At 43.5% G+C, this 18,478-nt stretch overlaps 1 protein-coding gene across 11 annotated transcripts in view; it reads right to left on the reverse strand.

Annotated features, from left to right (window-relative positions):
- Positions 1-18,478, reverse strand: part of ULK4 (unc-51 like kinase 4) — a 523,422-nt gene that overhangs the window by 162,084 nt on the left and 342,860 nt on the right. For all 11 annotated transcript variants that reach the window (XR_009565989.1, XR_009565987.1, XR_009565986.1 and 8 more), the window contains 2 exons: positions 15,514-15,680; positions 4,554-4,652 (listed from right to left, as the gene is read on the reverse strand). Coding sequence is in view for 1 of the 11 variants with exons in the window: in XM_030846182.2 (XP_030702042.2) it covers positions 4,554-4,652; positions 15,514-15,680 (266 nt within the window). In the remaining 10 variants the exon portion in view is untranslated. The remainder of the gene's footprint in view (positions 1-4,553; positions 4,653-15,513; positions 15,681-18,478) is intronic.

Consider the following 18,478-nt stretch of genomic DNA (forward strand, 5'->3'; position numbering starts at 1 on the left):
AAATTGGCATGTTTGTGTACTCAATGGCTGTTCTTTGATCTTATGCATGATGCTTATGGAGGTATACTGAGGATCCTGTATATTATTATCTGCAGAGTATATGCTGGATCTCTGTAATTCAATAATTTTTTGCCAGGAGGCTACAAGTTTACAGCCAAGAAGAAATGCCAGACACTTCACTAAAAAAAAAGTTATCCAGAGGATATTACAGGAGATCAACATCGGGGATGCTAGGTGAGGACTGCAATCCTACCCAGACTGCAGAGGGACAGCTTTCCGGTGGCCAAGAAAGGCATGGTTAATATGAAAAGTATAAGCCAGGCTGAAGACTGGCATCTTTGGCATATAATAAGGAAAACCTTAAAAACACTTCTCTCTTATAAATTTGAAAATACTTATTTTAATAGGGGAAAAGGAAGCTGCAGTGTAATTTTTATAGCAATTAATTATCTAGTTACAAAACTCATCTGGGATACATATCCTGGCTTTGTATTTTCTTGAAAAAGAAAATATTTAGGGGCTTCCCTGGTGGCACAGTGGTGAAGAATCTGCCTGCCAATGCAAGGGACACAGTTCCGAGCCCCGCAGAACAACTAAGCCCATGTGCCACAATTAATGAGCCTGCGCTCGCCCGCGAGCCACAACTACTGAGCCCGTGCACCACAACTACTGAAGCCTGCACTCCTAGAGCCTATGCTCCCCAACAAGAGAAGCCACTGCAATGAAAAGCCCGCACACTGCAATGAAGAGTAGACCCTGCTCACCGCAACTAGAGAAAGCCCGTGTGCAGCAATGAAGACCCAACGCAGCCAAAAATAAATAAATAAAATAAATTTATTTTTAAAAAAAGAAAATATTTACATCAAACAACTACCCTGCTTTGTCTTTTCTTCAGGAGACATAGTCAACTTGTTATATATTTTATTAGCCATATCTTACTCACAGTACGGTTACCAATTGAGGGTTCAAAGAGCCCCTTGAAATTCTGTATTGTGTACAGAACTTTGCATATAGGCGAGTCTAGGCATTTTTCCCGGAGAGTCTAGAATCATCAGATTCTCTAAGTAGTTCACACTCAAGACAGACTGAGAGGACTTCCCTGGTGGCGCAGTGGTTAAGAATCCGCCTGCCAATGCAGGGGACATGGGTTCGAGCACTGGTCTGGGAAGATCCTACATGCCGCGGAGCAACTAAGCCTGTGAGCCACAACTACTGAGCCTGAGCTCTAGAGACCACAAGCTACAACTACCGAAGCCCGCGCGACTAGAGCCCGGACTTCGCAACAAGAGAAGCCACCGCAACGAGAAGCCCACACACCGCAACGTAGAGTAGCCCCCGCTCACCGCAACTAGAGAAAGCCGGGGTGCAGCAACGAAGACCCAAAGCAGCCAAAAATAAATAAGTTTATACTAAAAAAAAACAGACTGAGAATCCATCTAATACCCACAGTTCACTATGATTTTATAGTGTAAACATGGGTCGTAAATTATGGGTTGACAGGTTTCATGCTCCCTGAAGGATAAGTATGCTTACTTTCACAGGACCCTATCTGGAAGGAACCTCAAAAGCTAACAAGTTCACTCTCCTTCCTTTAGGTAAAATACCTCTACAATTACCCAAGTCCAGTGAAAACTAAAAGTCTGCTTATTTTTCCCTGTGGGAAAGCAATTCCAGCACCTCATTCTGTAACTTATCACATTTTTAACAACCACTGTAAAAATTTATCTTTGGTCTGTATGTGCTCTAGTTGAGGCCCTCAATAGCCTTATTACTATTTTTCTTCACTGTATACACAGCTGTAAATGTGTATTAATCTTTTCCAGAGAAGACATATTGTTTGTCGCAGGCCATTTTTAAACCTAATGACTCCAGTGGTAAATGTGTATGTACACAACACAGTTCACACACTTTAGGCAGACATCTGGCCAATGTACTAGAACCTAAGTGTGATCAAGTTACTAGTAACAGGAGTTCAGAGTCCCAAAGGCTGGGGAAAATATCTCAGAGGATACACTGCAGCAAGAAGGGGCTCCCCAGCTATTTCTGGCAGCTATAGTGTAGGCCAGAAGTACGGGTGTCGTGGCATCTGGTGGAGGTCTGACCTTACGGGGGGCCCACAATGTTGGGCCCCTCTGCAGCCCTCATCCTAGCCTGGCCTGTGATCACAGTTCCACTGCTCTCCCTAGTGGAGACTGTACATCCCAGGCTTTCCCGAGCACTGGCACCCCGACTCCCCCTACTTGCCTGCCTCTCTGGGTTCTTCTCCTGTGGTCCTCCCTACACAGACATCGGACCCTCCAGGCCTCCCACCACCAGCAGCGGCACCCTGCCACCCTCTGTGTGTCTGCCCACTAGCTACGATTCACCGGCACTCTCAAGGGTTGCTTCCTGCTTCCCAGGGATTGTGGACGAGCTCTGGCCTGGGCAACCCAGCAAATCTGCCCACTGTCCTGTGGGCTGTAGTCACACCTTCTCCAATGAGGTCTAACCCACAGCCTTGGGGAAGAGGTATCCCCTTTCAAGTTTGTCCTTCCTGAGGTACTCTCCCTCTCCCTCAGCTTTCGGATACCCTACAGAGTTCTTTTTAAATCTTACATTTACTCGTCAGTTATAGCTTAATAATTCTTTATATTGAAATTCTTTTATTTAAATCACTATGTGGTTTGTCTTCTGATGGGACCCAGACTGACGCAATCACAATGTCTTTGACTGTGCTCATCGATAATATTTGCTAACAGTGTATTTTTATTGTTTTTATTTTTCCTTCTAGTTTAAGTATATTACGGTTAAACAATGTGGTCTATACAATTCCTACTTATTGGAATTTATTGATATGCTTTTAACCTAATGCATGGTGAACTTTTTAAAGTATTTCCAGAAAATTGAAAAGAAGGCACAGTCTCTATTTTCAGGGTAGAAAGACAGATATACTTCTATTAGATTAATCTTACTAAAGTTTTCATATCCTCTATACCAGGGGTCAACAAACTTTTTCCGTAAAGAGCCAGATAGTAAACAACACAGGCCTGTGGGCTACAGAGTCCCTGTTGTAATTCCTCAACTCTACCCTCAAGATGCAAAAGCAGCCATAGACAATTGTTTGTGTGGCTGTATTCAATAAAACTTTACTTACAAAAAGAGGCAGTGGGCCAGAGTTAGTCCACATGCCTTAGTTTGTCAACTCCTGCTCTATATCATCATTTTCATCCACTTGGGTCGTCAAGCAATGAGAAAGACAGGTTAAATCTCTTGATATTACTGTACTTTTTTCCCCCTATATGTTTTGGTCTTTCCCTGTATGTTTTGGTCCTTCTCTGTTTTTATAGTTCTGTGCTCTGATATTTGACACAAAAAGGTTCATAGTTATTGTATCTTCCTGTGGATTTTACTCCTTACCATTGTAGAGTCCTTCTCTTTGTCCTGATAAAGGTTTTTTGTTTTGCATTAAACCTTACGTCTAATAGAGGAAAACGTTTAGAAAGCAAATATACAATAAGACAATAAAATTAAGACCAAAGATAAGTTTAAGAATAAATCTAATTGGCATAAATTCAACTATTAAAGCAAATCTCAGAATGTGGCAAACACCAAAACCCTGTCTATAAGATACATATGTGAAATAGAGTGTCCTAGAAGTTTACCTGAAATAGATTCTTCAACTGCCTTTAAGCTTTTTTTGTTTAAATCTTATATGCTATTAATATGAGTATTATCCTACATACCATATATTGCATCAGTTATATTTAATGGGGCTGTTTAGAGTCTTTTATATGTCCTTAAAGAGTGCATGATTTGGTTAGTCTTCCCTCTGTTCACTGGAGCCCCATCTATGTCCTGCATATTTCCAAAATATACAAACAGCTCATACAACTCAATAACAAAAAAAACAAACAACCCAATCAAAAAATGGGCAGCAGACCTAAAAAGACATTTCTGCAAAGAAGACATATAGATAGCCAACAGGCACATGAAAAGATGCTCAACATTGCTAATTATCAGGGAAATGCACGTCAAAACTACAATGAGGTTCAGTTGATCCAAGTCTCCATTGGGTTCTTTTCACATACTCAGTAGTCTCGTGCAGTCTCATCTGTTTTCGTGTAATTTCACTTATTTCATTCTATTTCTATGGAGACTGTGGTGGATATGCTCTAGCTCTGTCTGCGCTTCTGCATTTCAGGGTAGTCCTGCATGCCAAGTAACCCTAAAATATCTTTTTGAAAGAGAATTGATGCCCACAATGGATTTCTTCTTCCTTCTTGGAATTCATTTCTTGATTTTCCTTTTTTTTTTTATTTTAACCTCACATCCATTACGAAGAATTTGAGGCTCTGCCTTACTTAAATATCCACCTAAATGAACGATTAGCCACCGCATATTAAAGTAGAAATTTAGTATTTCCAGACTAAATAATCTTCTGAAATTTCTTTTGGTTCTAGTTTTGAAAGGAATCAAAAGAGCATAGCAACTCAAGACATCATGAAATTCAAATAAAATCACTTCACCCTCTGCAACGACCTGAGAGACACACAAGCAGGTGTGTGAGCTCTTACCAGCGGGATAAGCAGGCTGATAAGGTCTGTCAGAGGCTTGCCGAGCAGCAGCAGGTCTTCTGCGGCCTGAGTGTCCCCTCCAGAGCCGGACTTCTGTGCCTGAACAGGGGGAGGAGAGGGGAAGGGGGTCTTGGAGATTAGTCAGTTTGGCCGAAGGAGACAGGTCCACCCAGTCCCAACAGACGACGGCGCAGAGGAAGCATCTGACCTCAGGCCCCTGAAGAGAAGTTATGCTCGGTAATCACGTGACAGAGCACACACACTGCCACCAGCTGAGGCCACAGAGGCGGATCTGGGCGGACCACAGATAAAGCAACAACCAGGGCTGTCGTTGGAGGGATGATATTGATGTTCACACACTGCGGGTGGTAAAGCACTTTATCTTCCCAACCATCCTGAGACGAGGTGCAGTTATCCCCATTTTTCAGGGGAGAAAACTGAAGTTCAGAGAGGTTGAGTAGTTTGTCCAAAGTCCCACGGACAATGGGTGACAAAGCTGGAGGATGAATCCAGGCTAAATGCCTCCAAATCACACAAGCTCACCTCTTCTGGGCACTGTTATACATACACATTATATGACGCAGACCAAATGCATTCTGCTGTGCTTTCCTTCTCTATATGCACACACCTGCTCAAATAACATCTAGAATATTTATCGAATGAACAGGCTTTGGACCACTGCATGAAGAAGCTTCAGATACAGGTCTACGTTGCTTAGGAAGTACACAATGGAAGTAAGAATTCACAAATGAGTGGCTTTAACTTTAAGTGTGTCTTTCCCAGGAGTTTTATAGAACTGCCTCATTTCAGAGAAGATTTCTATCATAGAGATGAATAATTTTATACTGAGAGAAGGCACTGATTATTTATTGTATTTGCTATAGCACATATACATTTCATTCGCATACACCCTCTCTGTTTTTAATTTCACTCAGAACAAAACTACTTTTAGGTAATGACCTTTGCCAGAGCCTTTTTAAAGCAGGCTGCCCCGCCTTAGGTCACTAACCCTCTCATAAATGCCAAGGTTCCTTCTGCCTTCGGGCGTATGGAGAGAATTTAAGTGGCGCACTTTCCTTCGTTCAAAAGGAAAGAAAAAAAAAATGGATGTTGTGGAAAATCAGACACCTTCCTTTTAACAGCTTGCACCTCTCTGCAGCCGAGGGGGACAACAATAATTGGTAGCTAGAAGTTTCCTCTCCCCTCTCCCCTCCCCTATCCCTACCTCAACCCCTGGCCTCTGTTAGAGAGGTGAAATTTCCTCCCAGAAAACAAACGCGTAGCACTACCCTAGGTCTGAACCTTTCTGAAGTTCAGCTGTTGATCCTGCCTTCTGAAGCACCATGTGAGGTGGAATATCGGCCTTTGCACATTAATATGTTATCCTTTAGAGAGGACCGACTGTCTCTTGGGAAAAATAAGGCAGTCTTGCAAACCAGCACCTAGGCAGGGAGGGGCATGGGGCCACTGCTTCCTTTCCAAACACACATAAGCAAGGAGACACGGCTACAAGCACAAGCACACACTGTGGGACTCTTCCCGCCAGGATATCCAGTGGGCCTCCAGACCCTCTACAGTCATTTGTTATTGTCACCAAGAAACAACCTGACCCAGCCCGCCAGTATTCGGGTACCACCTCCTTATAAAGATGCCAAGCGTTCCAGAAAGGGAATGCTATAGCTTGCACAAGAGGAAGGTGCACATCAGGAATGCATATGAAATTCAACTGTCCTCACAAAAATCCAGGCCCACAGCAGAAACTCTGTGCGCCAAGGAGATCACGTGTGGGTAGCCGAGCAATGAATACAGGGGCCTGGCCAGCCTCTCTCAGGGTCTCTCCAGCTCCCCAACGGTACACTCTCCAGAGTCAGCCTCTCGATTCCCAGATACCTTACGTGTGCATTCTGCAAGGGGCTCTTTCCACAGCAAGAAAACCCACCTCTACCGTGATGTTGCTACGGTCCTCCCTGTCCAGTCCTCTGCCTCTGCCTCTGTCCCACTGATCCCTTTCAGCAACTCACTGCCCCAGTCCTTGCTGGCTGGTAACCAACCCCACTCCTGGCCATCCATGGTTCTTGGCTCACCCAGCTGTTACAGCCTGGGCAAGAGGAGAGGGCAGCCTGAGTTGGGTGCTAGCAGTAGTGCTTGAGGCAAAATCTGAATTATTTGCTGACAAATTAAATGAGGAATATGAAAAAGGGAAATTTTAAGAAGGACCCCTAGGTTTCTAGTTTGCACAGCAGGATGAGAGGGGCAGGGCTTGCTGGCAGGGGAATGTTTGGGAGGTGAATCCTGAGCTCCGCTTTAGACATGTTGAATTTGAGGGGACTGTGGGGCATTCTAGTGGTCACGTTTAGGAAGCTACTGAATATATTAAGTATGGATCTCAGACGAGAACTCTAGGTACAAATATAAATTTAATAGCTGTAAACATATAAAACACGGGATGTCAACTTATGAGCCGTATGTAATATTAAATGGCATTACAGCATTACCCAAAATGAGATAAGGGGATACAGCTAACTTCTTGGCACAAGAAGAAAGGCCAGGAAGAATATAACTCTATTACATCTACCACTGCTACATGAATCTAGTGCACAGGGGGCAGGTCCTCAACAGAGCTTTGTTACATAAACACAGAGATACGGCGCCTGTAGTGAACAAGAGTCAATTCCTCAGGCAGCTGCTGCCAACGCCCTAAGCAGGTTCAAGCACAACAGAGCACAACGTGCAATGGTGTGGCCTAGACAATTCAAGTCAACACTCGGTGCGCTCCCCAGACACCATCATCCACACGCTTGCCATGCACAGATGATACGACTCAGTCCCCACTCTGTAGAACCCCACGGTTTCATTAAAAGAATGGCGTGCTTTACGATGGAAAACAGTATGGAAGTTCCTCAAAAAACTAAAAACAGAGTCGCCATATGATCCAGCAATATCATTCCTGGGCGTATATCCAGACAAAACTATAATTCAGAAAGATACAGGCACCCCTATGCTCACAGCAGCACGACTTACAGTAGCTAAGACACGGAAACGGCCTAAATCTCCACTGACAGATGAATGGATAAAGAAGATGTGGTACCTATATACAATGGAATACTACTCAGCCGTTAAAAAGAATGAAATAGTGCCATTTCCAGAAACATGGATGGATCTAGAGATGATCATACTATGCAAAGTAAGTCAGAAAGAGAAAGACAAATACCATATGATAGCACTTATATGTGGAATCTAAAACACAACACAAATGAACTTATCTATAAAACAGACACAAACATAGAGAACAGACTTGTGGTTGCCAAGGCGGGAGGAGTGGGGTGGGGGAGGGAAGATGGATTGGGAGTTTGGGATTAGCAGATGCAAACTATTATACATAGAAGGGATAAACAACAAGGTCCTACTGTATAGCATAGGGAACTATGTTCGATATCCTGTGACAAACCATAATGAAAAAGAGTACACATATGCATAACGGAGTCACTTTGCTGGACGGCAGAAATGAACACAACACTGTAAATCAACTATACTTCAATAAAATTTAAAAATAGAAGAAGAAGAATGGCAAGTTTTCAAATAACTGCACTAAAGGCAGAGTGTGAAAACTGCCACAGTGGAGGAGGGAATAGAGGAGCTGGGGCGGGAGTAGGAAAAGGTGACACAAAGTCACCTTTTGGATGGTGGGGACGAGGTCTGCAGGGAATGACGTGGACAGCTGGTGTTTCAGGTGCTGGAATCACGTGAGGAAAGGCCGGGAGTGACAAGGCACCGGATCCATGTGGAAAATGCCAAGGTGACTGTTTGGGGTGCGCGTGGGCTGCATGAGGGCTGGTGGACGAGGCTGGAAAACCACCCTGGGGCTGATCATACGAGGTCTTGACCGTCTTGCCAAGGAGTTAGAAAATGATATGTAGATAGTGAGATGTCATCGAAGTTTTCAAGGGCAGGAGAGAAACGAGGAGGACCACGGACTACAGCAGATAAATCTCACTTGCACTCAGCCACCAGACAGGGTAGCTCATGGGGGACAACAATAAGGGCAAAGCCTGGAGGAGTCGAACTGGTAACTCCAAGGGATACTGAAATAGAGACTGTAGCCCCTACCCTGGCAGACTTCACGTGAGTGTGAGATCAAAGACGACTCAGGGGCCACATTTCAGTCTTCCAGGCAATGCCGACACACCTGCCGACCAACAGCAGTTAAACCGTCCTATTACCAGAGTAATGTATCAAGCTGTCTCCCATCACTCCAGAAGTGAGAGACAAGGCCCAGATTGGGAAGTCAGGTGACCTGGATTTTAATATTGAATATTTTCTTTCCCTAGCCCCCAAACTTGGTAACATCCCCCGCCACTGTTCACTCTGCAGGACCCTGTACCTTCCAGTGGTGAGGCATCTCAGTGTATTAAGATGCTGATTTGCTCCACTATTTGGGTATTGACCGTCATACCAAAATGAAGCTCCCTGACACTTAACACCCTTCTTCTCTCGATTCCTGCCAAAATCACAGGCGCCAAGCCCTGGGCTAGGCTCACAAATGCAAAATAAAACCATAAATTTATATCTCGTAAGCCTGCTAGGAGTTAGTTCACTCCGTAAATACGAACTGAGTGCCCTCCCATGTGCCAGGACACAGAAACGAAGAAATCACCGCCCCCAGGAACCCTCTGTAAACAGGAAGGGGAAGTGAGCACCTTTCATCTTGTTGCTATTAATAATACAGCAACCATTTATCGCTTACCTTCCCTGGGCCAGGTATACTTAAGGCACATCATATTTACATATCTTGTATTCTCTCATTTAAGTCCCCTGCTGAGTACTTAGCATGTCTACTTTACAGACAAGGAAACTGATACTCAGGTCAAGTAACGTGCCCAGCGCCTCACAGGTAAAGGTGACGTGGCTGGGGGCTTCCCTGGTGGCGCAGTGGTTGAGAGTCCACCTGCTGATGCAGGGGACACAGGTTCGTGCCCCGGTCCGGGAAGATCCCACATGCCACGGAGCGGCTGGGCCCGTGTGCCATGGCCGCTGAGCCTGCGCGTGCAGAGCCTGTGCTCCGCAACGGGAGAGGCCACAACAGTGAGAGACCCACGTATCGAAAAAAAAAAAAAAAAAAAGTGACGTGGCTGGGATTCAAATCCAAGGTGTTCCAGCCCACAAGGCCCAGGTGCTCCCACCACACCAGTGAGTCCTGAGCATCTATTTGTCTCTGCTTCCACATCTTTCACACACAAACTCACAAGGTCGGTTGGGGATAGGGACTGGACTCCTAGTAGAGATTGTGACACCTCCCTCCCCTACTCCTCACCTTCCCAGTACACATTCCTGCATCATATCCCTCTCCTCCCTGAAAAAGGAAAACGCTTCATAAATCTAAGCACTATTATCATTTTAAACACTGGCAACACTCAGCTCTTCTGCTTTCGAGAGGTTCCTGTTAAAAGCAGACATGAGCTTTGAATGCAGAAGAATCCCAGGTGTGCAGACAAATGGAAGAGGTGACACGCTTTGGAAAGAACTTTCAGCTCAGTGTTCTAGAAGGATGTGTCGTTGGTGCCCACTCCATTTCTTTTCCCAACCTTTTCCCTAATTCAGTCTCAAGGACCCTACCTCTTTCAGACTGACACCAGGTATCATGTAGATCAAAGTCGGTCATCAAGGTCAAAAGCAATACTTGGCAGATATTATAGGGAAAGATTTAGAAAGATGAGAGCAGTAAAATACAAACTGGTGCTGAGGGCTTCCCTGGTGGCGCAGTGGTTGAGAGTCCACCTGCCGATGCAGGGGGCACGAGTTCGTGCCCCGGTCCGGGAAGATCCCACGTGCCGCAGAGCGACTGGGCCCGTGAGCCATGGCCGCTGAGCCTGCGCGTCCGGAGCCTGTGCTCCGCAACGGGAGAGGCCACAACAGTGAGAGGCCCGTGTAACGCAAAAAAAAAAAAAAAAAAAAAAAAAAAAAAAAAAGTGGTGCTGAAGAAAATGAAAGAATAAAAAACAGTGATCTGTTGGTACACTAACAAATTGAAAAAAAGAATTAGAAAATATTTTGTACTAAGGAGTTTCCTTTTAAACACCCTACCTGATCACTTGAAATAAAAGAGGATTTCTATGTTCTGGAATTTAAAGAATTTTTAGACTTCTGATCCTTTTTATCCACAACCTACACAATCTTTTTTTTTTTTTTTTTTTTTGCGATATGCGGGCCTCTCACTGTTGTGGCCTCTCCCGTTGCGGAGCACAGGCTCCAGATGCGCAGGCCCAGCGGCCATGGCTCACAGGTCCAGCCGCTCCGCGGCACGTGGGATCTTCCCGGACCGGGGCACGAACCCGTGTCCCCTGCATCGGCAGGCGGACTCTCAACCACTGCGCCACCAGGGAAGCCCCATAATCTTTACAGATTGATATCATCAAAGCATCTTGTGAGAGTAACTATCAACGACACCTTGAAGAATTACATAAAGCTACCACTGTGGAAACTGAAATAAGAACCAATGCTCTCGATAACTTAAAAGGACCAACTGTATAGTACAGGGCACTCTACTCAATACTCTGTAATGACCTACATGGGAAAAGAATCTAAAAAAGAGTGGATCTATGTGTATGTATAACTGATTCACTGTGCTGTATAGCAGAAACCAACACAACAATGTAAATCAACTATATTCTAATAAAAATTTTAAGAAAAAGAAACAATGCTCTCTGAAGAGACACTTATTAGAAAAGAGAGGGAAAACTAAGAGAAATCCATAATTCAGGATTCCATAAGTACTTAGCCAAGCTTTACTGTTCATTTAGAATATGTGCAAATAAAAACAGCAACGTAGTCCAAAGGCCATTTTCATCTACTGGCTTTACAAGTTTGGGTTAAAACTTATTGACTAACTATCATCTTGGTTGAGGGGATCTTGGAATTATTTATTAAAACACACAAGACAAGCTACATACTTCACCACCTTAACTGCGGGTAAAAGATAATGATGAATAACAGACACTAAACCGAGGTCTGGCGATTCACTCTTGGGTGTGCTACTGTGACTCTTGGCAAGGTAACAGAACAGTCTGCTTTCAACATCAACTTCTGCATCTATCCAAGCCAGGATGCTACCACTGATATACCATCTCTTGCAATTTTATTGGGATTCTAAATATAACAGTGAATTCATATTGGCTGTGTGCTATCCCATGATCTAAGTATCAGCTGACTCAATTCTTTAGAGAAAACATGAAAGGAGATAAGCATGTGGTGGTACCTAACAAAGAAAGTACTACTCAGTGAACTCACATGCCCTTCCTTCCTCAGAGCACGATGCCAGGTTACAGTCTGGAGCTACCTGACTTTTCTATAGCCACTAAATATTGGGGTGGCCAAAAGATTCATTCAGTTTCTCCAAAAGATGGCCCTCGTGGCACTTAGTTGTCTTTAACTTCATTTGAAACAATTTTGTTAGTGACAGCTGTCATATCAGCATGCATTTAAATAAAAACTTATCGGGCTTCCCTAGTGGCGCAGTGGCTGAGAGTCCGCCTGCTGATGCAGGGGACACGGGTTCGTGCCCCAGTCTAGGAAGATCCCACATGCCGCGGAGCGGCTGGGCCCATGAGCCATGGCCACTGGGCCTGCGCATCCAGAGCCTGTGCTCTGCAACGGGAGAGGGCACGACAGTGAGAGGCCAGCGTACCACAAAAAAAAAAAAAAAAACTTATCAAAATTGGTGGATTTTTGTGTAGCCATTTTAATATTGAAGATGGAAGAAAAAAAGCAACACTTTCAGCATATTATCCTTTATTATTTCAAGAAAGGTAAAAACACAACTGAAACGCAAAAAAAGATTTGTGCAGTGTATGGAGCAGATGCTGTGACTGATCGAACATGTCAAAAGCGGTTTCTGAAGTTTCATGCTGGAGATTTCTCGCTGGCTGATGCTCCGCGGTTGGGTAGACCAGTTGAAATTGAGAGCGATCAAACGGAGACATTAACTGAGAAAAATCAACATTATACCACACAGGAGATAGCCAACATACTCAAAATATCCAAATCGAGCGCTGAAAATCATTTGCACCAACTTGGTTATGTTCATCATTTTGATGTTTGGGTTCCACATAAGGGGAAAAAACCTCCCTGACCGTATTTCCGCATGCGATTCTCCACTGAAATGTAATGAAAACGTTTTGTTTCTAAAACAAATTGTGATGGGTGATAAAAAGTGGATACTGCCCAATAACGTGGAATGGAAGAGACTGTGGGGCAAGTGAAATGAACCATCACCAACCACACCAAAGGCTGGTCTTCTTCCAAAGAAGGTGATGTGCATATGGTGGGATCAGAAGGGAGTCCTCTATTATGAGCTCCTTCCAGAAAACCAAACGATTAATTCCAGCAAGTACTGCTCCCAGTTAGACCAACTGAAAGCAGCACTCAATGAAAAGTGTCCAGAATTAGTCAACAGAAAACACATAATCTTCCATCAGGATAACGCAAGACTGCATGTTTCTATGATGACCAGGCAGAAACTGTTACAGCTTGGCTGGGAAGTTCTGATTCATCCGCCATATATACCAGACACTGCACCTTCGGATTTCCATTTATTTAGGTCTTTACAAAATTCTCTTAATGTAAAAAATTTCCATTCCGTGGAAGACTGTAAAAGTCACCTGGAACAGTTATTTGCTCAAAACGACAAAAAGTTTTGGGAAAATGGAATTATGAAGTTGCCTGAAAATGGCAGAAGGCAGTGGAACAAAAAAGGGTGAATATGTTGTTCAATAAAGTTCTTGGTGCAAATGAAAAATGTGTCTTTTTACTTAAAAACCGAAGGAACGTTTTGGCCAATCCAATACATCTCTAGCCCTCAAAAACCATCCTGCAGGGGGCCTGATTCCTCTAGCTCAAAGCTACAGTAATCAAGACAGTATGGTAGTGGCACAAAAACAGAAATATAGACCAATGGAACAGGAGAGAAAGCCCAGAGATAAACCCACGTACATATGGTCACCTTATCTTTGATAAAGGAGGCAAGAATATACAATGGAGAAAAGACAGCCTCTTCAATAAGTGGTGCTGGGAAAACTGGACAGCTACATGTAAAAGGATGAAATTAGAACACTTCCTAACACCATACACAAAAATAAACACAAAATGGATTAAAGACCTAAATGTAAGGCGAGACTCTATAAAACTCTTAGAGGAAAACTATGACATAAATCACAGCAAGATCCTTTTTAACCCACCTCCTAGAGAAATGGAAATAAAAACAAAAATAAACAAATGGGACCTAATGAAATGTAAAAGCTTTTGCACAGCAAAGGAAACCATAAACAAGATGAAAAGACAACCCTCAGAATGGAAGAAAATATTTGCAAATGAAGCAACTGACAAAGGATTAATCTCCAAAATACACAGGCAGCTCATGCAGCTCAATAACAAAAAAACAAACAACCCAATACCAAAATGGGCAGAAGACCTAAACAGACATTTCTCCAAACAAGATATACAGATTGCCAACAAACACATGAAAGGATGCTCAACATCACTATCATTAGAGAAAAGCAAATCAAAACTACAGTGGGGTATCACCTCACACTGGTCAGAATGGCCATCATCAAAAAATCTACAAACAATAAATGCTGGAGAGGGTGTGGAGAAAAGGGAACCCTCTTGCACTGCTGGTGGGAATGTCAATTGATGCAGCCACTATGGAGAACAGTATGGAGATTCCTTAAAAAACTACAAATAGAACTATCATACGACCCAGCAATCCCACTACTGGGCATATACCCTGAGAAAACCATAATTCCAAAAGGAGTCATGTACCACAATGTTCATTGCAGCTCTATTTACAATAGCCAGGACATGGAAGTAACCTCAGTGTCCATCAGCAGATGAATGGATAAAGAAGATGTGGCACATGTATACAATGGAATATTACAGCCATAAAAAGAAACGAAATTGAGTTAGTTGTAGTGAGGTGGATGGAGATAGAGACTGTCACACAGAGTGAAGTAAGTCAGAAAGAGAAAAACAAATACCGTATGCTAACACATATATATGGAATCTTAAAAAAAAAAAAAGGTTCTGAAGAACCTAGGGGCAGGACAGGAATAAAGATGCAGACGTAGAGAACAGACTTGAGGACACCGGGAGAGGGAAGGGTAAGCTGGGACAAAGTGAGAGAGTGGCATGGACATATATACACTACCAAATGTAAAATAAATAAAATAGATAGCTCGTGGGAAGCAGCCACATAGCACAGGGAGATCAGCTCGGTGCTTTTTGCCCACCTAGAGGGGTGGGATAGGGAGGGTGGGAGGGAGACGCAAGAGGGAGGGGATATGGAGATATACGTATACGTATAGATGATTCACTTTGTGATAGAGCAGAAACCATTGTAAAGCAATTATACTCCAATAAAGATATTAAAAAACAAAAAACCAAAAAACCATCTTGCAATTCCACATTATCAGTCATAACGGGAAAGCAAGTGTGAGGGTTTATGTGTTGCATATGCATGTATATGTATGTGTGTGTATCTATGCACATACAAACACATTATGTGTGCGTGTGTATGCGCACCTAAAACCTCAATCCGCTGCTGCTCGCTAGCTAATCCATCCTGCTGGGGGTGGGCTGGAGTGCCATCTCTGGACAGGAAAGACTACACACTGCTTGGCCAACCTCACAGTCCAGATGATCTCTGGGTCGCCAGCAGTTCCCTAATGAGTACTCACCAATTCTTTGCTTGGGCCTCTCCTGCTTTCCTTTCAGACTTTGTGTTCAAATTACCTGTCCTTGACACTGGTCACCCAAAGATGGCTAATAAATATGGTATTCCCTCCCTATGGAATCATATGTTCTTTTCCAAAAATAAAGCCACATTCAAGGAAGATTAGAGAAAAGAGAAGGAAAGGGAAGTGGGACGTGGCACGGGGTTGTTCAAGATGTGGAGAAAGAGGTCCTCTACCTGCAGAGCCAGTCGCACGACCCCGGAGGTATAGGTCAGCATGCTGTGCAAAATATCCAGCAGGGAAAATAGCAGGGCGGCTGCCATCTCGTTGTTGTTTTTATTGTCCACATCCAAGCACAGTGTGGCAGTTTCAGTGAACAGGTTACAGACATGATGGACCAGTCCTGGGGGTAAAATAGGAGAAGGGTAAAACATTCATCATAAAATATAAAAATAACGTGTCACGTAAACCCAGCAGAGCAGGCATACATAGTCTACGTTGCATAAACTCTAAACAGTCCTTCAACTGTATTTGTACCAGGTACACTTGGGAAAGGTTTCTAAAATGCAGGTTCCCAGGCCACACGCCCAGAGAGTCTGCTCAGGAGCCTGGAATGAGGCCTAGGAATATACTTGTTAAAAAGCTCCCCCGCTGATTTTGATGGAAGGGTTCCCCAAATTACACTCTGAGAAACACTATACTACATGGACAGGCTTCCAGGGATGGAAGACTCCCTGACACTGCACAGTGCTGTAAGCAAACATCCTGTCCCCAGGTTCTGTTTAAAGGTACAGTTCTTCATGGGGTGGCTCAGAGACCACAAGTGAACTGGGGAGCTATCAAGGATGGAAAAGTCATTGGGTCACCTCCAGAGGCTAAAGAAATGAAGTGATTTTTTTCACATGCATTCCAAAGTGTACGATAATGATTTTAAGCAATGTGAAATTGAGAAATTGCCAGGTCTGTGTCTGCAAACTTCATATTCACACTGTGGCTGGCCTTCATCAACTTGCACTTTTTTTTCTTTTTTTTGTGGTACGTGGGCCTCTCACGGCTGTGGCCTCTCCTGTTGCGGAGCACAGGCTCCAGACGCGCAGGCTCAGCAGCCATGGCTCACGGGCCCAGCCGCTCCGCGGCATGTGGGATCCTCCCGGACCGGGGCACGAACACGTGTCCCCTGCATCGGCAGGCGGACTCTCAACCACTGCGCCACCAGGGAAGCCCTCAACTTTCACTTTGATGTAGTTTGTTATGACCAATACATTTAAGTTGGCATTTTTATTATTATTGTAACACAGCATTACATTTTGAATTCCCAAAATGATTCAGATGTAAACGTGGTGAAAAGACAACATGAAATGTTATAAACCGAAACGGTAAGGGGGTCCTTCAGTATCAACAGATCTCAATGTTCTAGAAAAAAGTGAATCTTCGACTATAAATATTTTACACGAGCAGATGGGGAATAAAACATGGTAAGGAAGGAGGACGTGTTGTAAGCTGGACCTGCCATCCACTTATTTATTGGCCCTGCAATCCACTGGTCGCTAGTTCTCAGGACAATCGGATGGAAACTCTGCCAGGCACAGCCATCCGACCTTTGGTACCTTTCCCAGACACTGCACACGGTCATTTTCAGTAAACCAATCTAGTGTTCCTAGACAAGTGCAAAGTAATTAGACTACAAAAGCAATTAATTTTATCACTAAAGGCAGAGAGAAACCAAAATTACAGAGCATCATTCAAAGTTGTAATCCTTGCGGCAAAAACCGGTATAAGCCGCAAAGCTGAAAATAAACACACTTGAAGGGAAAGTTGAATGAATTATTAGCAAAATTTCTCTATCAAGTGACAAGGTTTCATAGCATAAACCATCGATGACACATAGTAAAGAAAAGCAATTATTAGGACACATGCATTACACCGACAGGCGTTCTCTTCTGAGTTAGCATGCGTCACTCAAGTGCACTCTATGAATCGGCACTTGGCGTCTGTGAGCTGCAGGTAGGGTAGAAGGGCTTTAAAACGTAGTATGTGGTAAACATATGCTGCAAGAGAGATGTTCTCTTTTGGGGAGTTCATGATTACTTTGTGACACATCATGCTGATGGTCAGAGGTGCAAGGGACCCAGCTATGTGAACAGCGGTCCTTCAGAAGGAGGAGGTGGACCCCTGGATACCCATCTACATGCTGCTTGATTCAGACGAAACAGCTGATGAACAACTGTGCTCTTCTTGATCTTTATTCAGTTTTCAAGCAAGGAGCACAAACAATGAATGCGATCGAATCCACGCTGGGCTGGCAAGCCTTTCCAGCCTGTGAAAAAACAGGCAACGAACACCAAGCTCTGACATTACACTTGGAAGTCACCTGCTGTCAGGGAAGGTGCTCATATGAGATTAGAAATGAAGTGTGACCTAAATATTTTTTCATAACAGTGAAAATGCCAGCGAAGTCCATTAATACGATGTTACATGGCCTAGCTCAGCCATATAGTCACTGCTCTTCATAGACAGAACTTTCACTTCAGATGAAAATGCAAGTTTTTCTTATTTAAACGTTTTATTATGAAAACAAAGAAAGTCATGAGAAATTTCAGTAAAATGAATCCCTATCACCCTCTTTCATAATTATCAATAGTTTGCCAATATTGTTTAATTATCCCCATCTCCTTTTTTTTAGTATTTTAAAGCAAATTCTAGATATCATCTTATTTCTCCTGTAACTGCTTCTGTAAGTCTCACAAATACCTTTTTTTAAAAAACATAACCACAACGTCATTACCACCTAATATAACTAACCCTCTTCTTAACATACTCAATATATCATCTGCGTTCAAAACTCAACTGTCACAAAAAAAACTGTCTTTTTTTTACAGTTCATCTGTTTGACTCAAGATACAAAGCAGGTCCACACATTCCATTTGGCCACAGATCTTAAGTCTCCTTCAACCTCTAACAGTCCTCTTCCCCACCTGCAATTTTTCAGGCCATTTATTTGTTGGAGAAATGAGAATACTTTTCCTGCAGATACTCTTGTTGGGTTGTTCTTATATCCCTGCATTTCCTGTAAACTGGTAATTAGACCTAGAGACTCAATTTAATTCAGGTTTGATTATTTTGGCAAGAATACTTGGAGCTGGCTACTGTGTATATCCTGTCGCATTATATCTGGAAGGATATACGGTCTGGTTGGTCTAC

The sequence above is a fragment of the Globicephala melas genome, chromosome 11, assembly GCF_963455315.2.
Source record: "Globicephala melas chromosome 11, mGloMel1.2, whole genome shotgun sequence".
In the NCBI taxonomy this organism is placed as follows: domain Eukaryota; kingdom Metazoa; phylum Chordata; class Mammalia; order Artiodactyla; family Delphinidae; genus Globicephala; species Globicephala melas.